This window comes from Lepidochelys kempii, chromosome 2 (assembly GCF_965140265.1).
Source record: "Lepidochelys kempii isolate rLepKem1 chromosome 2, rLepKem1.hap2, whole genome shotgun sequence".
NCBI classification, from domain to species: Eukaryota; Metazoa; Chordata; order Testudines; family Cheloniidae; genus Lepidochelys; species Lepidochelys kempii.
The window spans coordinates 89,673,789-89,697,701 of NC_133257.1; the positions used below are offsets into that span (position 1 = coordinate 89,673,789).

General features: G+C 42.6%; 1 protein-coding gene across 1 annotated transcript in view; it reads right to left on the reverse strand.

Moving 5' to 3' along the window:
- Positions 1-17,685, reverse strand: part of APCDD1 (APC down-regulated 1) — a 39,931-nt gene extending 22,246 nt beyond the window's left edge. The window contains exons 1-2 of the mRNA XM_073331606.1: positions 17,154-17,685; positions 2,680-2,863 (exon numbers count right to left, since the gene is read on the reverse strand). Coding sequence (XP_073187707.1) covers positions 2,680-2,863; positions 17,154-17,478 — 509 coding nt within the window. The 5' untranslated portion in view covers positions 17,479-17,685. The remainder of the gene's footprint in view (positions 1-2,679; positions 2,864-17,153) is intronic.
- Positions 17,686-23,913: the final 6,228 nt, after the last annotated feature.

The following is a 23,913-nucleotide window of genomic DNA, read 5'->3' on the forward strand; positions in this document are numbered from 1 at the left end:
GCAACCCCCCCCCCCCCAAACTCCTTTTTGGATTAGGACCCCTTCAATTACAACACTGTGCAATTGCAGATTTAAATAGCTGAAATAATAAAATTTATGATTTTTAAAATCCTCTGTCCATGAAATTGACCAAAATGGACTGTGAATTTGGTAGGGCCCAACCCATGAGGTAAGGAAGTACTATCACCTTCATTTTACAGATGGAGAACTCAGGCACAGAAGCAATTAAATGAATCGCCCAAAGTAACAAAGAAAGTCTGTGACTGAGGAGGGAACTGAACTTGGGTTTTCCCAAGTCCCAGGTTCCTATGTTAATCTCTGGGCAGCCCTTCCTCTTCCTCCTTTTTTATCACTCGCACAACTGGAATAATGAGCTCTTATGTCCTCTCTTTAGCTAACACTGCTTTAAATTGGAAGGAAAAAAAAAGTGTAGTTTTATGTATAGTTGCTCCTAGGAAAAAATTTACCCCCAATCTGTCATTTTATCAAATATATTTTCTTTCTAGGATTACATGATTATTAAATATGAAGCTTAATTTTGACCATATTAGTTTGAATGTTTAATCTTCTCCTTTTTAAAAAAAAATGTTTATATTTTCAGTTTTGTCTCAGGACTGTCATGTAAAGCAGTTCTTCCTCAGAGGAAGTGGCTACAAAACAAATAAATATTTCCTTTAAAAAAAAAAATAGTGAATTTAGAGAAAAGACAAGAGCACTGAACTATGAAGCACCTTAACTGACCACAGAACAGGTACAGTATTGGTAGCAGCTGTGCAAACTTCCCAAACACTTAGTGTAAATTTATATATTATATATAGAGAGTAATGTGATACCAGCTCAGCAGAGTTTGGACTCAAACTACCAACTCACAGGCTACTGAACAGCCATCAGATGGTAATGCTTTTTTGCCACCTGAATGTGTGACCTAGAGGTGAGAGGCTAAATTGTTAATCTTGGGGAAGATTTTCAAAGGCACAAAGGGGGCGAGGCTCCCAGCTCACATGCATCTGATGAAGTGAGCTGTAGCTCACGAAAGCTCATGCTCAAATAAATTTGTTCGTCTCTAGGGTGCCACAAGTACTCCTTTTCTTTTTGCGAAGCTCCCCTTTGTGTCTTTGAAAAAACTCTCTTGGGTGTCATCCAGGCTGCTTAACAAATATTTTTCAAAAATAGTAAATTTAATAAGAATTATAAGCTCAGAAGATTATACTTTTCAGGTCAATTTTCAATTCATTTTTCATTTAGTGTGTTGAGAACTTATTCTTTACACAGACATATTGCTATGATCATAGGAAAAAACTATTTTAGAAGAATGTTGTTTAGGTTTCAAAGTCAAGCTGCTGAAAATTAGTAAGTACCAGAATTTAGGTTGCCCATGCAAACCTTGATTCATCACCCTTGCGCGTACGTGTTATGATAAAGGCTTCAGTTGCATGATCACATACTGCCTTCTTTCACAAGACCCCTGAAAAGTGCTAGGTAACCTAAATAGAGGGGTTGCTCCCCTTATAATAAGATAATAGTTTTAGGGTTTCAGGGCCTAGTCTAAAGTCTACTGAAATAAATGGAAAAACTCCCACTGACTTTAATGGGCTTTGGATCAGGACCTCACTTTTTTGGTGTATATCTATACATGTGTGTGGAAAATGTATTCTTTGGTCAGTCATTTAAGTGGTTCCACTCTACTAATAAGAAAGTGTAGGCAAAAAACTATTAAGGAACTCTTGCTACACATTTCACAGGAGAGCATTAAATCCCATCCAAAAAGGGTTTCATTAAACATAAAATAACTTACTGACTTATTTATTAGACTAAAGGTCACATAACTTTTCCATTAAGAAAGTGTATTAGCTACTGTGAACATGCTGTAGCTTTGGGTTTGTTATAAAACAGTGAATATAAAGTACAGTAACTGAAAAAGTTACAATAGTAATAGAAGTAAAGTTTGCAGCTTGTCTGTTTAAACCCTTTGTGGCTTATCTGCTTAGGATAGTCAGAAAAGATTCTATCGTTATCCTGCAATTGCTCCACACGCAGAGCTCCCACTGAAATCTATAGGAGTTTTCAGGAATAATTTCAGGAACAGGCCAAATCCAGCAGTCATTACTCAGGAACCACGTTCATTGAGTTCTGTTGTAGCTTTGTCTGAGTAACGATTACAGGATTGGGCCCCATAAACATCTTAAAACCCCCAAAACAGTCTAAGAAAATCATTTAAAATAAGTTGATGAATATTACAGCTGAGACACTGGAAATGAAATCTCAGTCTGACTGAATGTCATCATGATGTACAGATAAGAAACTTGCACATGCTTGGGCTGATGAAAGAAAGTTTCTTAATTTAATTTGCTAATGAAATTTGTTCATGCAAAAGCTCTTAAAAACAAGGATCCATTCATTAGATATACTGTACAAAGACTTGTAATACAGTGCAATATTCAGATAAGCAGGTTTTAACAATACTTTGTTCTTTCTAAATAAAAAAAGGTTTAGAAAACATTGCATTCCTTACTGTTTAAGACGCAGACTGCTAAGTGGTGTATAACAAGGTAGCTTTACAGCATGCTATTCTGTCATACAACTAAAATATCTATCATTCTAAGTATCTATGAAAAATGCTTTTACATTTGTAGATATTTCCCCCCCAAGTCACTCAAGCATCTTTTTTGTTATCCTTACCTAGTAGAGACCCAATGTCCTTCAATGGTGGGAGGCATTTGCACAGTGATTCGGGCTCCATTGTGAAGATGTTTCAGCATGTGAGGACACTGTGATTCCTTGAAAGCCCTCCATGCACTCTTCTCTAAAGATCGAGGGTGGGATCTGCTGTCTGGATGAAGAAGGGCAGAACCCTCTCCCAGCCCTGGGAAATAAAAGTGTAAGTTACCACGGGATTCTGGCAAGGATGACTGATAGACACACACAGTAAAGCAGGTTGAGTAACAGTGCTAACACATCACTCGCTTAGCAATATTATGTGCTTGGGGAAAGAATCGATTATATTACTTGTTCCATGTGGGGGGAAAAAAGAAAAAAAAAAGATATTATTGGAAGATATCCCTTTCTGCCAACAAATTACAAATCCTGATTAGATTTCACTAGTGTTGTAAAATGAGAACAGAACCAGAACCAAAACTCTGGATTCAAATACCTCTGAAGTGTGGATCTGGATTTGAACTTCACAACTGGTTCTTATGTCTGTCTTTCAGACAGAGGACAACCCCAAATCCTGGACCCAAGCACCTCTGTAACTGTGGGAAAGCTGGATCCAGATGTGATCTTTGCAGCTTGGGCCCACCTCTAATTTGAATGGTTCTATAATAAACTTGCAAATAAAGGCCACGTTTTAAAGTCAAAGGAAAACAGATATTCAAAAACACAGCCTCTACACAGGAAGCCTCTGTGATGATTGAGGTGGTCAATTAAAGGCGGATTCTGCTATTTTCAGGGAAAAAGGAATTTCTAAAGCTAATTTTATCTCTAGCACTCAGTAATTTTGGTTTCTAGTAATACTTACATAGGAAGCTCACCAGCAATCTTTCTACACAAAATTAATCAAACAAAATGAATATGTAGTGTAAGAAAGAATGCTTCTTGCACTCCTTTAGGCTGCATGCTATATAAGGTGTAGGAAACTATGGGTCAAGAGAAAAGCACATCTCGGATTAACAGATGAACAAATATGAATCTTAGATTACTGATTAGAAGACGGCCACTGTTTTATTAAAATGACTACCCATTACTGCTTTAACAGCTATGCAGATGAACCACAGTTGAAAACAACTATGTGAAGATCAGAAATATGTAATTAATAATTCAGCAACACTTGCAATATGTCTAGTGATTTTATAATAAATTCTACATTGCTCAGCATTGGGTTGTTAGCATTTTATACCTTAACTTTCCCATATTGTGTCAAAACACAGTCTCATCTATTGGTTCTGCATATGGACAAGTTACAAATCTCACTGCTCCAACCATCCCATCTAATCAGCACAATAATAAGTGTCTCAGTGCTTGGACCTTTCTGCATCTTTGTACGTGTCATTGTTCAAAAGTACCCAGATGTGGGATCATACTTCCTCTTTAGATCACCTTAAGATCAGATACATTTGTCAAACATTGTTCCCTTTTGGCTCTCCATCCCAGCCTTTGACACATCAGTAAATGGCCTGGTAAACAACCATGCCACTGCCTTTACTCATCTGTCCTTCCTGGATATAACCTAAATGTGCTTGTTCCCATTCCTGGATGCTGTCAGAGGCTTGAAAGAGTATGATATAGTATGGACATGGGTAGGATACAAGATCCCCTTTGAGCACCATTTATCTCCTTGTATGCTTTTCTACACACAGAGGGAAGTTTTGCAGCAGTATGTTTTCCTTCTCCTCCTCCTTCTGCAGTGAGAATCCATAGGTTAAGGATACTCTGAAGGTAATGACACATTCTAAATAAACAAAAACAAAAAATCCGCCTGGTGCATTTTCATTAAGGAAAAAGGGATCCATGATTCAAATTGCATAAAGAGCAAATGTGTTGATGAAATACATTATTCATTTATTTATTCAGCTTTGACATTTTCCTTGGTGCTGTACAGCACACAAAAATATATTTAGATATTGCTGCTAGATCACAGCAACGAGGCTTAGCATTTGAAGGCTTAATGGAAGGAGTGGGTTTTCATGAGCAATTTAAAAGAAGAGAGTTGGAGCATGGCACACTGGGATAGGCAAGTAATTATTTGCTTTGAAAAATATACCATCCTAATTTACAAGGAAAAAAAAACAACACATGATTATTGGATTTTAGGATTACTTTGGTGTATTAAGGTATGTTGCAGTACAACATGTAAAATAGTCTTTTAAAATGCTTTTTAGGCAAAGCACTTAAGGATGTGTTCAGCTTTAAGCAGTGAGTAATCCCATTAACTTCATAGTATTCCTTTGGTTGATATAAAATGGAAAGATGTTGGCAGCCTCATGGTTAACTGTGCTTTTGTGAAATTGAAAAATGTGGAAGTTAATTTAAAAGACCACTTTTAAACAACATTGGAGACCAAAACATAATTTCTGTATACTTAGAGCTTTGGCTTTCATTGAAAGGGATCCAAATGTGCTACTTTCTACAACAGAGGCAAATAAGGGGGTTTCACAATCTATACATATGTCTGTTGCAAGATAGCTAAGGAAATGATAAACAATGAAAGGGGCATGTAAGTAATTTAGACTCTGGATTTGACTTACCTTAAACTTATTATAAATTAGGAATTATCTTCTGGATCTGATACGTTTCTTTTTTTAAAAAACAAAACAAAACACAAAAATTACCAATTATCAGAGGGGTAATTACCAATCTGTTCCTGAGATATTTGAAAGATTTCAAACAAGATCCACATTTTAAATATGACCCACAAAAATAATGCCATAAAAACTTCTTTTGGCTTTGTAGTTTCAGTTATCTAATGAACACTAGTTACAAAGATGGCATCACTCATCACGTTGGTACGTAAACAAGACAGTAAGTCAAAAAGTAAAATAAGAAACTCATAATAATTGCAGCTCCATGAGAAACTCAAGTAGAAAAAATAGCCAGTATTTTCTAGATGAAGAAAGGAAAACAAGTTATTTTCAAGTTCTTAAGCAATCAACTGAGAGTAAAATAATTTTTTTTACAAGTATTAAGATGTTGGCAGTATATTCAGTTGGATAACAGTATTAGGTCCAAAGGCTGGTAAGAAAAAGTATTCTATGAGCAATTTTGCAGAAAGTCTTCTATTATTACATATTCAATTTCAGTTTTCAGTGAATAAATATTAATATGAGATACATTTGCAACAAAAATAGGGAAGTGGTAGATATGGTGTATCTTGACTTTAGTAAGGCTTTTGATAAGTCTCGCATGACTTTCTCATAAACAAATTAGGGAAATAGGACTTAGATGGAGCTACTATAAGGTGGGTGCATAACTGGTTGGAAAGCCATTCCCAGAGAGTAGTTAGCAGTGGTTCACAGTCAAGCTGGAAGAGGATATCAAGTGGGGTCCTGCAGGGATCAGCTCTGGATTCGGTTCTGTTCAATATCTTCATCAATGATTTAGATAATGGAATAGAAAGTACAATTCTAAAGTTTGCAGATGATACCAAGCCAGGAGGGGTTGTGAGTGCTTTGGAGGATAGGATTAAAATTCAAAATGATCTGAACAAACTGGAGAAATAGTCTGAAGTAAATAGGATGAAATTCAATAAGAAGGACAAATGCAAAGTACTCCACTTAAGAAGGAGCCATCAGTTGCACACATACAAAACGGGAAATGATTGCCTAGGAAAGGATCTGGGGGTCATAGTGGATCACAAGCTAAATAGGAGTCAAAAGTGTAACACCATTGCAAAAAAAAGCAAACATCATTCTAGGATATATTAGCAGGAGCGTTGTAACCAAGACACAAGTAATTCTTCTGCTCTACTCAGTGCTGGTTAGGCCTTATCAGAGTTCTCTCCCCACTCTGAACTCTAGGGTACAGATCATAGCATCATAGAATATCAGGACTGGAAGGTACCTCAGGAGGTCATCTAGTCCAACCCTCTGCTCAAAGCAGGGCCAATCCCCAACTAAATCATCCCAGCCAGGGCTTTGTCAAGCCTGACCTTAAAAACTTCTAAGGAAGGAGATTCCACCACCTGCCTAGGTAACACATTCCAGTGTTTCACCACCCTCCTAGTGAAAAAGTTTTTCCTAATATCCAACCTAAACCTCCCCCACTGCAACTTGAGACCATTACTCCTCATTCTGTCATCTGCTACCACTGAGAACAGTCTAGATCCATCCTCTTTGGAACCACCTTTCAGGTAGTTGAAAGCAGCTATCAAATCCCCCCTCATTCTTCTCTTCCACAGACTAAACAATCCCAGTTCCCTCAGCCTCTCCTCATAAGTCATGTGTTCCAGTCCCCTAATCATTTTTGTTACCCTCCGCTGGACATTTTCCAATTTTTCCACATCCTTCTTGTAGTGTGGGGCTCAAAACTGGACACAGTACTCCAGATGAGGCCTCACCGATGTCAAATAGAGGGGAACAATCACTGCCCTGGCTGGGATGATTTAGTTGGGGATTGGCCCTGCTTTGAGCAGGGGGTTGGACTAGATGACCTCCTGAGGTACCTTCCAGTCCTGATATTCTATGATGCTATGATCTGTACCCTAGAGTTCAGAGTGGGGCGAGAACTCTGATAAGGCCTAACCAGTCCCTCGATCTGCTGACAATGCCTCTAGTTATACATCCCAAAATGCCATTGGCCTTTTTGGCAACAAGGGCACACTGTTGACTCATATCCAGCTTTTCGTCCACTGTAATCCCTAGGTCCTTTTCTGCAGAACTGCTCCCTAGACATTCAGTCCCTAGTCTGTAGCAGTGCATGAGATTCTTCTGTCCGAAGTGCAGGACTCTGCACTTGGCTTTGTTGAACCTCATCAGATTTCTTTTGGCCCAATCCTCCAATTTGTCTAGGTCCCTCTGTATCCTATCCCTATCCTCCAGCATATCTACCTCTCAGCCCAGTTTAGTGTCATCTGCAAACTTGCTGAGGGTGCAATCCACACCATCCTCCAGATCATTAATGAAGATATTGAACAAAACCGGCCCTAGGACCGACCCTTGGGGCACTCCACTTGATACCGGCTGCCATCTAGACATGGAGCCATTGATCACTACCCGTTGAGCCCAACAATCTAGCCAGCTTTCTATCCACCTTATAGTCCATTCATCCAGCCCATACTTCTTTAACTTGCTGGCAAGAATACTGTGGGAGACCGTGTCAAAAGCTTTCCTAAAGTCAAGGAACAAACACGTCCACTGCTTTCCCCTCATCCACAGAGCCTGTTACTCATCACAGAAGGCAATTAGATTAGTCAGGCATGACTTGCCCTTGGTGAATCCATGCTGACTGTTCCCGATCACTTTCCTCTAAGTGCTTCAGAAGTGATTCCTTGAGGACCTGCTCCATGATTTTTCTGGGGACTGAGGTGAGGCTGACAGGCCTGTAGTTCCCAGGATCCTCCTCCTTCCCTTTTTTAAAGATTGGCACTACATTAGCCTTTTTCCAGTTGTCCGGGACCTCTTCCGATCGCTATGAGTTTTCAAAGATAATGGCCAATGGCTCTGCAATCACATCCGCCAACTCCGTTAGCACTCTCGGATGCAGCGCATCCGGCCCCATGGACTTGTGCTCGTCCAGCTTTTCTAAATAGTCCCAAACCACTACTTTCTCCACAGAGGGCCTGTCATCTCCTCCCCATGCTGAGCTGCCCAGTCAGGAGTCTGGGAGCTGATCTTGTTCGTGAAGACAGAGGCAAAAAAAGCATTGAGTACATTAGCTTTTTCCACATCCTCGGTCACTAGGTTGCCTCCCTCATTCAGTAAAGGGGCCCACGCTTTCCTTGACTTTCTTCTTGTTGCTCACATACCTGAAGAAACCCTTCTTGTTACTCTTAAGATCTCTTGCTAGCTACAACTCCAGGTGTGATTTGGCCTTCCTGATTTCAGGGCCTTCCTGCATGCCCGAGCAATATTTTTGGTCATTTGTCCAATCTTCCACTTCTTGTAAGCTTCTTTTTTGTGTTTAAGATCAGCAAGGATTTCACTGTGAAGCCAAGCTGGTCGCCTGCCATGTTTACTATTCTTTCTATACATCGGGATGGTTTGTCCCTGTAACCTCAATCAGGATTCTTTAAAATACAGCCAGCTCTCCTGGACTCCTTTCCCCTTCATGTTATTCTCCCAGGGGATCCTGCCCATCAGTTCCCTGAGGTTGTCAAAGTCTGCTTTTCTGAAGTCCAGGGTCCGTATTCTGCTGCTCTCCTTTCTTCCTTGTGTCAGGATCCTGAACTCAACCATCTCATGGTCACTGCCTCCCAGGTTCCCATCCACTTTTGCTTTCCCTACTAATTCTTCCTGGTTTGTGAGCAGGAGGTCAAGAAGAGCTCTGCCCCTAGTTGGTTCCTCCAGCACTTGCACCAGGAAATTGTCCCCTACACTTCCCAAAAACTTCCTGGATTGTCTGTGCACTGCTGTATTGCTCTCCCAGCAGATATCAGGGTGACTGAAGTCTCCAACGAGAACCAGGGCCTGCGATCTAGTAACTTCCGTTAGTTGCCGGAAGAAAGCCTTGTCCACCTCATCCCCCTGGTTCGGTGGTCTGTAGCAGACTCCCACCACGACATCACCCTTGTTGCTCACACTTCTAAACTTAATGCAGAGACTCAGGTTTTTCTGCAGTTTTATACCGGAGCTCTGAGCAGTCATACTGCTCTCTTACATACAAAGCAACTCCCCCACCTTTTCTGCCCTGCCTGTCCTTCCTGAACAGTTTATATCCATCCATGACAGTACTCCAGTCATATGAGTTATCCCACCAAGTCTCTGTTATTCCAATCACATCATAATTCCTTGACTGTGCCAGGACTTCCAGTTCTCCCTGCTTGTTTCCCAGGCTTCTTGCATTTGTGTATAGGCACTTGAGATAACTTGCTGTTTGTCCTGCTTTCTTAGTATGAGGCAGGAGCCCTCCTCTCTCGTGCTCTCCTGCTTGTGCTTCCTCCTGGTATCCCACGTCCCCACTTACCTCAGGGCTTTGGTCTCCTTCCCCCAGTGAACCTAGTTTAAAGCCCTCCTCACTAGGTTAGCCAGCCTGCTTGTGAAGATGCTCTTCCCTCTCTTCGTTAGGTGGAGCCTGTCTCTGCCAAGCACTCTTCCTTTTTGGAACACCATCCCATGGTCAAAGAATCGAAAGCCTTCTCTCCGACACCACCTGCGCAGCCGTTCGTTGACATCCATGATTCGACGGTCTCTACCCAGGCCTTTTCCTTCCACGGGGAGGATGGACAAGAACACCACTTGTGCCTCAAACTCCTTTATCCTTCTTCCCAGAGCCATGTAGGGGACCCGCATGAAAGACCCCCTAAGCTTATTTCTACCAGCTTAGGGTAAAACTTCCCCACGGCATAAACTTTTTGCCCTTGGAGGGTACGCAGCCACCACCAAGTGATTTAACAAAGAATCAGGGAAAGGACCACTTGGAGTTCCTATTCCCCCAAGCCCTTACACCCCCATTCCTGGGGAGGCCTGAGAATAATATCCTAACCAACTGGTTATAAAGTGATCACAGACCCAAACCCCTGGGTCTTAGGACAATAGAGAAATCAGTCAGGCTCTTAAAAGAAACAGAACTTTATTAGAAAGAAAAAAGGTAAAAGAAGCACCTCTCTAAATTAGAAGGGAAGCTAATCTCACAAGGCAATCAGATTTAAAACACAGAGGATTTCCCCCTGGGCAAAAACTTTAAAGTTACAAAAAGAAAACCAGGAATACACCTTCCTCTCAGCACAGAGAAAATCACAAGCCAAAACAAAAGTAAACTAACGCATTTCCTTGCTAGTACTTACTAATTCAAATGGAGTTGGATTGCTTGCTTTCTTGATCTCTCTCCGGCAAGCACACAGGACAGACAGACAAAAGCCTTCCACCTACCCCCCAAGATTTGAAAGTATCTTGTCTCCTTATTGGTCCTTTTGGTCAGGTGCCAGCCAGGTTACTTGAGCTTCTTAACTCTTTACAGGTAAAAGGATATTGTGCCTCTGGCCAGGAGGGATTTTATAGTACTGTATACAGGAAGGTTGTTACCCTTCCTTTCATATTTATGACAGGCCTCAACTGGAGTCTCATGACCTATGAGAGAAGATTTAAAAAACTGGGTTTGTTTAGTCTGGAGAAGAGAAGATTGAGAGGGGACATGTAATTGTTTTCAAGTACATAAAAGGTTGTTACAAGGAGGAGGGAGAAAAATCATTCTCCTTAACCTCTGAGGATAGGACAAGCTTCAATTTAAGCCCATTGCTTCAAGGACAGTTTAGGTTGGACATTAGGAAAAACTTCCTGTCAGGATGGTTAAGCATTGGAATAAATTGTCTAGGGAGGTGTGGAATGGAGATTTTTATCATTGGATATTTTTAAGAGTTAGACAAACACCTGTCAGGGATGGTCTAGATAACACTTAGTCCTGCCATGAGCACAGGAGACTGGACTAGACGACCTCTTGAGTCCCTTCAAGTCCTACGACTATGATTCTACAACTAGAGTTTTGCTCAAACTCAAAGGATCTAGATCTGAATTCTTAGACCAAATTTTGCTCTCAATTACACCAGATTTACACTAGAGTAACTCTTTCAAAATCCATTAAATAGCTATGGATTTAAACCGGATTTAAGTGTAACTGACAGCAAACTCTGGACCAATATATCTATAATGAGCTGCATCAAAACTTTGGCTTCAAACACTTGAAGTTTCAAAATTGAGACCCTGAATTTCTCATGTTCAGATTTCAAATGTGGCCTATTAGACAGTTAAATTGGAACGGCAAACAAGATTCAAACCTAGATCTGGATTGGCGTGTCTGATAACTGGGAAGTTCCTAATTTATATCAGTTGAGACACATAGGGCCAAACTCTTTCTTCATTCACACCAGTGTAAATCCAGTATAGCTTCCTTTTAGCTCGTTCTCACATAAACAACCTCACGTGGAAGCTGAATTGCTATTATTTCTGAGCATTACATCCTTGGAGGGAATCACATTTAATACTAGTATTTTATTTCTGCAGCAAACTATTTTCAAGTTGGAACTTGTCTGAAATTATAAAAATCTTTCAAACAGATGAAGAATAATTGACTAGTTAACTATTTAGTTTTTACTTTTTTTACTTTTACTTATCTTGTCAATTGCCCTGCATAATTAAATAAATATACATTAGAGAACAAAAAGAAAAGGAGTACTTGTGGCACGTTAGAGACTAACATTAGAGAACAGTTATCTCTTGATGTGGGAAAGTGCTAGATAACCTCTATGACAGCTTTTTAATTACAGTACAAACTTGTGTAATTACAATGGAGAATATAATGTTCCATTGGCAAACAAATTCGTCTGTGTTTACTTTCCATGTTTTTCTCCATTATTGCTTTATACTTCAAAGGACCCTTACAGGATTGGGATTTAAATTAGACATACCATAGCAAGGGATTACAAACAAAGGATTGGGGGCAGAGAAGGTTGAAGTTTACAACTGTAAAAGATAACAAGATGTGCTTTTGTTTCATATGTACCTATTACCTTTCTTGTGTATGTACATAGTTTTTAGATATAGGTCTGCAAACAGACCTGTAGTTTATAGGAGGGAAATGCCAGTTTATAATGGTGAAGTTACTGAATAGAGATACAAAACAAGGATTTTAAGATGTAACAATTAGAAACTCCATCAAAGCTGACTGGCCCAGAATTAGATCTTCTGTTATTTTATGGTGCAAATCCTGAGGTCCTTACTCGACGCCCAGTACCGAAATAGGCTGAGAATCTCTTAGGAGAGGCTGAACAACTTCAAAACCTAGCGAAATCAGTTCACTCAGCACCTGGGAGAGTTAGGCCTTCAGTGCTTACTCTTCCAAAACACCTGTTTCAGTCAACAATTGAGTAATGTCAGTAAGAACTTGAGGCCCCTATAACTTTTCACACAGGTAATCTACTGAAATTCTTTTACTTTAATTTTTAAGTAGATGCATTTGTGCTCTCTACTTTAAAACAGAATCAGTGTCCTCAGATCTGTATTCCTTGTGAGCCACTTCACAACAAAGTAGGTATGCATGGTGGAAGAGTGAATGGATTTGGTAAGGAGAAAAGTTTACAACTCTTTAGAGTTATGCTTTCAAGGCATTGTTATAAAATACTGTATAACAAATTAATTTAAATATCATGATAAATTCATTGAGAGTGCCCTTTAATTTCACTTAAGCACCATCTACCAAAAGGCACACAGGTGCTGTACATAAAAAAAAATAAAAAATATAGCAATCAAGCCTGAGTCCAATGGCACAACGATAAATTCCCACCAGTGTATGAGTGTAGGATAATTGTGGGTTCATAGAGTTTTCACATTCTGTTGTTTCATATAAAACTTTTTAAGCGGTTTTATAAAATAATGAGCTCTGTAATGTTGAATTAAATTTTGTACTAGAATGGACCACCATCACTGAATGAAGAAAAAGCGGTGGTATCTCTAGTGTGTATTTCTGTGAACCGTTAAGGGTTCAAGTCTGCTTCCACTAAGGTCAATGGGAGCTTAGCTATTGACCGCCAGGCGGGAAAATTGGACCCTAAATGCAACACAATACGTAAAGTAGAGTGACTTTGCCCTTTTTCAAGCAAATGTATGTGAATCTATACCACAGATGTCTGCAAAATTCAGATCCATGCACATCTATTCTATACTATAGGTGCTGGAACTAGAGGTACTGCTGCACCCCCTGGCTTGAAGGGGTTTCCTTTATATACAGGATTTACAGTTCAGTTAAATGGCTCTCAGCACCCCCACTATAAAAATTGTTCCTGCACCACTGTTCTATTCTACATACAAATTTAGTGAAAAACTCAAGCAAAACTACCACTAAACTTATTGGAGTTTGAGTAAATACTATAGGACAGGATCCTATACCAAAGTAATCATGCAATCTATGCTTAGGAAGCATACACTACAAATATAACTACTGTACAAAAGTTGCGTTAATAACAAAGTATTACTCTTGTCTTGAATACCTGAAAATTTTATTTCTGCATCATTCATTGATTTATTTTTAAGTTTACGGACACACTCTCTCTATTTCAAAATGTTCTATGTATATACACATAGCACAAAATCCAGCTCTGTTGCACCAATGTAAATTTATTATAAATCCACTGAAAGTCAATAGAGTTACTTTGGATTTACATTTTATTTTAACTGAAAGTGGAGTTCAGACCACAACTGCTTATTTTTTTCTCTCTCTCTTCATCTACCTCCATGCTTGATATAGTACGCACTGAACAGAGGGAACTCTCTTTCGGATTTCTCCTCTCCTAAATCCTAACTGAATTCAGTTATTTTACTAAAGGGAACATACATCCCACAGCTCACACCCATGCCTTGCCCATCCCTATGTATATGGGGACATATTTTCTTATAAATTTCCTTGTATTTTAATGAATTTGAGGCAAGAAAGGAAATAAAACACTTCTATCCAACCAATTTCAGTGACACTATTGGAGCACTTTTATGTATTAATTTAGTTTTACATAAACAATGAATTCTGCCACGAAAACTCTAACAGTCCTGACTGAATAAATGTAATTAAAACTGAATATTTTAGTGGGGGATGTTATCATATAAGGAACCAATTATTAAATTTTTTAACATGTTACTTTAACAATCACATATTCAGAAATAATCTATGGTAATTTCCTCACATTTGTAACATAAATTAGTCATTTGCAAAATAAATTAGCCATTTTGTTTTGAATCCACTTTAGTATAGGTCTGATTAATCAATTTTTCTGGATCTGAATGTTTGCAGCATTTGACATCTGAAACTTTTGTGGCTTTTCATAGAAGCAAAGAAATACTGATAATGGACAACTTCCAGCTGCAAATCTCTTTTGACATTCTACAGGTTTCATTTTGACTAATGAGTACAAATTTTTCAAAATGTTAACTCAATAATATTAGGAGTTATGTTGCAATGAAAATATGAGCTTGAGTCTTATACTGCATTTACATTGTTAATTTAATGGAAGTAAAACTAACAGCACTTTGATTTAAAAAGGGAAAACAAAAGCTTTAATTCTTATTTCTATACACACACATACTTAATTGACTCTTGGATTTCCAAGCGCAATCCAGTTGACTGGAAGACAGTTATGTGATCTAAAAGACCTTTGGAAAAAAGCCCAGGGTGGTGCAATACATTTAGAATGTTTAGAGATTATTATCAAACACAGAATGGGCAAAGACTAGATTAGGCTAAACTACATCTTTGGGCATTGTATCCCACTGTTTGTTTCTATCTCAGCCCAAGGGGGCAATATTTTTCCACAATAAATCTTCGCTTCAGTCCCTATGTTACTTATATATATATGTTTACGAACAGGTTTTCAAGTTATTTCTTTCTAAACAGTATTTGACTAAGTATATTTTGTTTTGTGATACATAACTGCAGATGGAAAAAATAGATGATTTTCCTGTTTCATCTTCTTTCGGCAGCTGTTATTTTGATCTGATCATAGGCCCTGATTTGTTTCTCATTTCAGTCAAAGTTTAAAACTGCTCTGTAATTCCAAGCAGATGAGGCTGGTAGTCAACCCTATAATTATAACTTCTCTCTTTACTCTCTAACTTCAAACCTTCCATTTTGACTTTTAGATTCCCAGATCACAGAGTTTTAAGGTACACCTTGGCGTCCAGGCAGGTCTGGCTCAACTAGACTTGTTTACATAGTCTATATATTTTGGAGGTGAGCTGTGAGAAGTGAGCAAATGCTCGCTCTATAAAAATAAAACACACAAACTTATTGAGCACCGTCTGTTTAGCTTAAAACTATACAAACATAAAGAAAGACAATCCCCACTTCAAAACAGACAATTTTAAGCAGCACTTTAAAGTTCTGACTCCGGTCCCCTATTCTAAGGCTGGATCCAGTGGGATGCACAGTTTTAGTATACTTGAAAGAGGCACCTCCTTTTAAAAGTAGATTTTGGGACCTGAGGAAGTTTATTGAAGAAGGCTGGATGCTGCAGAATACTTCAGTATTAGGTACAGTCCTCAAAATGCTGATGTAACTGAGTAAGTTGAAAGAAAAGGAGTACTTGTGGCACCTTAGAGACTAAAATTTATTTGAGCAAAAGCTTTCATGAGCTACAGCTCGGCTGTAGCTCACAAAAGCTTATGCTCAGATAAATTGGTTAGTCTCTAAGGTGCCACAAGTGCTCCTTTTCTTTTTGCAAATACAGACTAACACGGCTGCTACTCTGAAACCTGAATAAGTTGAGACACTCTTTCAGAGGAATATCTCACCAAAATTTTCAAACATGGGTGCATAAAGGGAGGCCTGTAAATATTTATTTAGGCACCGAATTAAATAGCCTAATTTTCACTGGTGTTGAGCACCCTCAAATGCCTTTAAAAAAACTGAAACTGTGGTGCTCAGCACTTCTGAAAATTGGATGCCTAAATGTGGCTTTATGCACCCAGCCTTGACCATTCTGTCCCATACCACTTAAAATTAACCCTGTGTTCCCACCACAATGCTGTTTTGGAAGACTTTTACTCTCGTGATATGTTTAGGTAGTGTCAAAGTAGAAGTGGGCATATTTTAAAGTACCAGGTCCAAAGAGCCTTTGCATTCTAAATCAAATTATTATGAGCACTAAACCCAGTACTAACATATTCTGTTATCCAAGCTTTCTCAATAAATGTCTCAATAAATACTCCCAAATCCAAAGAACATCTCTTAGGAAAAGCCTGCAGGTGAAATCCTGGCCCTATTGAACTCCATAGCAAAGCTCTGGTTGAATTCATTAGGGGTAGCATTTTACTCAGAGCCTCTTAAAGCGGCATTGGATTGAGCCCCCAGATGGGATGCAGTGCTGGAGCTGGTACAGACATCAATTTTAAATTACCATAATGAACAAGAACTTCATAGGTAACTGGTGGGGCACCTTCCACGTGATCCTGTTTGTAGAATTTGTCGAAATGTTTTATTAAGAAAGATTCTCAGCAATGAGGGTTTAAGCAAGGTAACTGAAATCATTGTATGCTTTGACTTTATAGATCGATATACTTCCCCTCTGACACAACAAGAAAACTTAACCATGTGGACTAACTATCCACTTCCAAGAAAGGCAGGTGTAAACATACACGAAACTTTCCCCCAGATGAGCCTAGCGTAGTCCTTCATAACCTCCTACCATTTTTGGCCGCATCAAGAGTCACCCAACGGGCTCTGGAACGCTCCTGAGACCGACCACAATTTAGGTTTGGGATTTTTAAAAAGCCTCTCTCAGGATACCGTTTGGAAATCCGACAGGGCGTGGGGGAGGGAGAGAGCTCTTCTGAGGGTCGATCTTGGAAACGAATCACACGACTCCCCGCCCTGGAAAACTCCATCGTATTCAACTCCTGCGTTGACGCCAGCAGCACCCTGCTGCACTGCCTCCCCTCCCTTGCAGCCATCCTGGGAGAAGGGAGCCTCCAACAGTCTCGTAAGAGACATTAACCCCAAGGGCAAATCTCCCCTCGGGCACTCACCGTGCAGGAGCAGGGCTGGGAACAGGTATCTAACCAGGCTGCCACAGGGAAGGGACATTGCCAGCTCTCCACCGCCTCCTCCTCTCCTTCCTCGCCTTCTCGGGCTCCCTCCAGCTCCCAGCAACCCGGCTGGTGGGTGGCAGGCGAACGGTCCCGTGCTCCGCGCGGAGCTGCCGGCCAGGCGGGCAGGAGAGGCGCCGCGCGGCTCGGAAGGAGGCGAGCCGGGGGCGCCGCCACTGGCCCAGGCAGAAGGTGCGGCCGGATCCTCCGGCCGGGGGAGCGCTCCCGCCACTCCGCCAAGCCCCCGCCGCCCGCCCGCGCTCATGGGGGGACGGTGGGTCCCATCGCTGGGCGCTGCTGGCGGGTCGGCCGTGCTCCCTCCCGGGGAGGTGCCGCGAGCTCCGGCTGTCACGCCTCGGGCAGCCTCCCTTGCCCAGCCGGGCTGCTCCGTGCGCTGGCTCCCGTGCGCCCCTGCCCGTCCCCGGCAACTCGTCTGCTCGCTCGGCAGCGGCAGCCGCGGCGGCTCCTCTTCATATCCCCCTTCCCGCGGCGGGGGCGGGGCCGGGCCGCGGGGGCTCCGCGCCGCCAGAAACCAGACACCCGGGCACGGGAGGAGATCAGAGGCCGCGGGCTCCCGGCCCCGCCCGCTTCTGGCGGCTGCCCCCCGTACCCCAGCTGTGTGGGGGCGGGGGCGCTAGCCAGCCGGCACCGTGAGCCTGGGGGCCACTCTGCCCTCCAGCCCCTTCCCGTGCAGCCATCAGCGTGTGCCCCTCCTGCCTCCCAGCCCCCTCTCACGGCCAGCCGCATCCTGGCAAGGGGGGCGCACAGCTCCCTCCAGGGAGCTAGGGGAGCGGTGGCAGAGGAGAGGGAGTGAGTCTCAGCTGGGGTCCCCCTGCCCCGGCATTCCAGGCCTGGAGCCACCCCCAGGTGCTGGAACCAGGGGCGCTCAGGGTGCTGCTGTTGCCCCCCCCCCCCCCGCTTGAAGTGGTTTCCATCATAGACAGGGTTTACAGTTTGGTTCAGTGGCTCTCAGCACCCCCCACTATACAAATTGTTCCTGCACCCCTGGAATCACTATGGGAAATAGTAGGGGAAATTATTTGCCAGTACAAATAACATTGTATTTGTAAATAATGTGCCGGGGCAAATGGGATCTAACCATCTGTAAAGTTGGAAAAACAACCGGGAATAGTTATTCATCAGTTGGCTGGGAAAATCAAAATCAGCCAGACTATTGGCAAATACTGTTTGACCAGCTGTACTGGAAAGGAATGAGTCTTGCCAGCAGTGTTTCACTCTACTGTATATAAATAACATTTTCAGACAGGTATACAAATACAGATAGGCCTGAACTGCAAGGGTGTCTTAAGACATACATTGATTTAAATAAAAAAACAAACTATGAACTTTTGCCTGAAAGGCCTTAGGCAACATACATGTGAGGGAACTGTTAGAAATCCCAGTGTAAATTAGGCGTGTTTTAACAAAAAAGAAACGTTTATGCTCCCTTCTTTGGAGTTCCATTCTGCTGCTTGCATTCCTCCATGTCTGTTGTTGATTAGTTTTGCTTTGAGTCTAGCTTTAGTCCCCAGTCATGCAAACACTTATGCATGTGCTTAACTTTATGCAGGTGAAATCAGTGGAACTGCTCAGGGGCCTAAGGCTAAATACATGCATGTTTTCGGGATCCAGGGCCTTATTTTGTAGTAGCCTCTGGCCAGAAACTTCCCCTTTCCATTTTTCCTTGTGTTCGGTTCCTGGACCTCATTGCCAGAAATGTGTGACAAATTGGAGAGAGTTCCGGGGAGAGCAACATAACTAGTTAGAGTTCTGTATAGATGAACTAAGTAGCAATTAGCACTTTCATAGTACTTGAAATGTTCAAAGGGATGTACAGACATTAATTAGCTAATCCTTCCATGTGAGATATGTATTAATATGCCCATTTTTACCACGGGGGTGGGGAACTGAGACATACCCTAAGAGAGAGTCAAGATTAGAACTCAGGAGTTTCTGATTCTCAACCCTTGCTCATTCCTTTACACAAGTGTTTCCCAAACTGTGGAGCATGGTTTGCAGAGCACTTACTGGAGATATGTACTGTATCAGCTGGTGTTGGCCGTCCTCCATATTGCCTGCTAAGTGAGATAAAATGAAGAGCAACTCTTGTTTTTGTTTTTAAACAGGCGAACATGCTTCTCACATTAAAGACAGTTAAAAATATACAAGTATGTACCCAGTGTAACTTTTCCACATTCAACTAATTGTTGTAGTAGCCACAGGGATGCTTCACAATCCTGTATGGGAAAGGAGATAATTCTTGGCACGATATCTCATTTACGATGCTGTACACACTATGAATGCGTTTGGAAACCCTGCTTTACAGCATGCTGCCTTATGAGGAAAGACAAAAAGAACGAAATATGTGTAGTTTGTCAAAACAATAAGTGAGGATGGACCGAAGTCTGCAAATACTTAAAGGATGTGAACTAGGAGAGAAACAATTTAGGATAACAGAACGGATCACAGAGTAACTAGAAATATTGGAATTAAATGAAGAAAGAAGAAAATTAGGGATAATATCCAGAAAACTTTTCTGAAGGTGCTATCTGTTTGACTGGGGAAATGGTGGATGTCCGATCAGTAGACTGTACAAAGTACTACTACTGCTACCAACAATCCTGTTTTGGTAGGAAGAGGTACCAGTAGTTCTCTTTTCTCTGTAGATTTGTGATTGAGTTAATGGATAGCTTCACAAAAAGAAAAGGAGTACTTGTGGCACCTTAGAGACTAACCAATTTATTTGAGCATGGAAGCATCAGATAAACAATGAAAAGGCAATGTTTATTTAAATATGGTAAAAGCATCTGCATTTATGGTTTCTGAGGACCTGACACCCAACAGAGCAGATGTAACCCCAACAATGAGCTATGATATGAGACATCCCTGTCCTTCCGAGCAACGAGGTACTGCACTGCGGGCAAAGAGACAGTATAAGTACAAAAGAAGGATGGTGTGCATAAAACACAATGTGCAACTGTCGAACATGGGGACAAGATTTTTAAGGACAGGTTACACAGGTTAGGAGTAAGCCATATTGTAAGAGTCACACACCTTTGGCACAGATACAGATTGTGGTAGTATGCAGTGTGTGGGAGAAGGCTCTGCTTGTATCAATTACCTACTCCTGCCACTTAATGAATGCATGTCACTTCAGAGCCCAATGAGGCTTCTTACTGTTGCTACCTTGTCTCATCCAGCATATTACCACACCCCAAAGAAGCAAGGAGTCCCAAGACAAAACAGCTTGGGGCTGGAATGTGAAAGATAGACTTGACTCAGTCATTACAACAGAAGTGAAGGACTAGCAATCACTGAGCATAACAGATAAAATTCCTGCAATGACAAGATTCAATCAAGGGTGCAGTGCAACCTTGCTATACACACTCAAAAATCAAATGCAAACTAGTGAACAGATAAAATCATCAGTAGGTAACCAGTTCATCCAACAAGTTAACAGTGTCTTCTGGGAATTAGTTATTAATGATACTGCCATGGAGGTAACTATGTACTTATGTAAAAAAATTAAAAGGAACCGCAATGGCTTTATTACTGCATTGAACAACTTTGTAAATTAGGCTCCATTTGTGATTTACTATCAATGTAGTTTCAAATGTGGTCATGAAATAAAATGAAATCAGTACCTAATGCGATTAGACACTACAGAACTTTCCAAAAACAACACAGATTGTATTTTGTCTTTTATGTCTCTTCTTAAATTTGTATGATTTCAAGGATATGTGACTCTGTACATCAGAGGTGGGCAATAATTTTCACAGAGGGGCCACTCCATGAATTTTGGTAAGTCGTCATGGGCCTCACATTTTTCCTATATTAATGGAGTGTGGGGTCTGGGAGAGAGTTTGGGTGCAGAAGGGAGCTCCAGGCTGGTGCAGAGTGTTGGGGTGCAGGAGAGGGTGAGCAGGGTGGGCTCTGGGAGGAAGTTTGGTGCAGGAGGGGGCTCTGGGCTGGGGCAGGGGATTGGGATGCAGGAGGGGGTGCAGGGTCTGGGAGGGAGTTTGGGTGCAGGCAGTTGGGGTGCGGGAGGGGGTGTGAGGTGCAGGCTCTGGCTGGGAGGCGCTTATCACAGGCGGTTTCCGGCCCGTGGCACAGCAGGGCTCAGGCAGGCTGCCTGCATGCCGTGGCCCCACGCCGCTCCCAGAAGTGGCTGTGGCTGGCTGCTGCTGGCAAAGCTCTGCGCGCCCCTTGTGGGTAGGGGGCAGTGAGTCTCCATGCTCTGCCTACACCTGCAAGCACCACCCCTGCAGTTCCCATTGGCCGGTTTCTGGGTCCCCGATGCAGGATATATGCCTAAACACATATATAATGTAATCTTCTTGAAATCCACCCCTTGGTTGTGTTTCTTATAAATAGCATGGGGTCAGAAACATTTAAAGAAGGAAGTAAGGAGGTCAGCTGAAGTTTGAGTATGCCAGCAGCCATTTTGAATAATAATTTTACAGGGGATGCATCTTAGGGCTGAAGCTATGCATGCAAAAGAATTAAGTTGAGAAAAAAGCTAACTGATTGGACTTGTAGTCTGACTCTTCAAAGCAGGGCTGGATTAAACTTTTGTGGGCTTGGCGCCAAACATATTTGTAGGCCCCCATGAAGGCAATGGAGCATGGTGTGGGGAGGTCAGTCCCCGGAGTGAGGGGCCAGCCAGAGGCAATGGGGCATGGCATGGCAGATGCAGCTCCACTCTGCCCAGCCCAGTGCGAGGGCACTATTTATAAACTGGCAGTTGCCAGAGACACAGTGGTCCGCCCAGCCCTGTGCTACCAGCATGCCCCTTCCCCTTGGGGCATGCTGGCAGTACGCAGTTCGGGCCACTCAGCCCCCCTACCCAACCCCCCCCAACTTCCTATGACCAGAGCCCCCCTTGACTATGACCAGCACCCCCCCAGGACCCTCGCCACAAATGCACAGCACCTTGCACAACACCATCCCTGCCCACAGCCCCAGCACAACTGCCTGGCACCCCACACAGAACCCCCACTCCTAGTGCTCCAACACACACATCTTCCCTGCCCCTTACAGCCCAACACCCCAAGAAACTCCCCCACGCTCTGCCTCCTGGCCGCACTCACTGACCCTGCTGGGAGGCGACTGTGGCACGATCAGCTAGACCAGGGCCTGCCCTGGCCGAGCTCCCTCAAGACCCACTTGCGTAGAGGGACCCAGTTAAGCCCCCCACACTGTCCTGTTCTTCCCCCCGTCCCCCAGCTAAGACTGGCCAGGCTTCTACACCAGTCCCAGGTGGCTCAGCTCCAGGGAGACAGGCGGGGCCCCACAGGTGGTGGGAAGCAGAGACTTCCTGGAGCTGGATGTGCACTGGGGTCCAGCCAGGGGGCAGAGAGAAGCAGAGGAGTGGGGCCAGGGGGCAGAGAGGAGCCCTTGGCCAGCCAGCGGGCAGGCCAAGAGGAGCAATTGGTGGGTGGGGGGGAGTGGGGTGCAGTGCAGTGCAGGCTGGGGCCTCTTCAGAGCCTGGGCCTGGCTCCATGGAGCCACTGGCGCCATTGTAAACCTGGCACTGCTTCAAAGAACTAAGCATATCAGCATCACACTTGTCAAGATAAAGTTCAGGCAGGCTGGCTGGCTGGCAGCCAATGCCAATCTCACCATGAGGGGTATTTTTAAAAAAAAACATATTGGAAGAGAAAGGAAGGTTGGGACAATATGGACACTGTAGTCTTTTTGGGAAGGATAGGACATTAGTCTTGAGCTCAGTAATGCTCTGCCAATGCTACATACGGTACTATGATTGGCTAATTACATCTTTTTTTAAAAAGATACTGTTTTGAATAACAAATGTAGTTTGAAAAGAGCAGGATGTAAAGATTTATTAGAAGGAGATCCAAAGCTCATTAAAATCAGCATGAGTCTTTCCTTCGACTTCAGTGGGTTTTGGATCAGGCTTTAGCTGAACATTCACCCTTAAATTCACTTTGCACTAGGATTTTTGTGACTCAAGCTTGAGCACTCATATGTTTGCAGAAAGTGAACACAAAAGAGTTGTGAACACAGTCAAATTGAAATTGTTTTGAATTTGAATGAATATTTATTGAAAAGTGTAGTGGGGCAATTACCCCTCTCCTAGGGAAAAAGGTAGGCTAATTGGGGAAGCGGTCACAGCTGTGGCCACACCCAATCAGGCTACAGCTGGCCCTGATATAAGGGCTACGGGAAGAGCTGAGTCAGTCTCACTTCAGCTTTGGAGTAGGAAGGATGTAGCTGCCTAGAGTCCAGCTCCAGCCTTGTTAAGGCCCAAGGAGGTACTGGAGGTGCAGCCTGGGGATAGGCAGAGGTAGCTGATCCAACCCCCTTGCCAATGAGTAGCCATCACAGACTGCAGTTTGCCTTAGAGAAAGGAGGCTAGATGATGACTGGCAGTAGTCACTGAAGGAAGGTGGGCATAGGGGGAGGGGGTTCCTCTGGGAAGGGAGGCCCAGAGTGTGGGGGTGCTGCTGTGGGCAGAACCCCAAGGTAAGGGGCAGTGGGATCTGGGAGGGATGTGGTGGGGGGGGGGGCTGAGGCTAATTCCCAATGCAACCAGTAGAAGGTGCTATGGCGGTGAGTGCTCAATCTGCTACAAAAAGTTTTCCTACTATTTGTTCAGCTCTAGTTAGAGTGCTCAAAACAAGTCTAGTTCTGTCTGATACATAGAAAAATACATTGTATTACATCTTGCTTTGGCTAG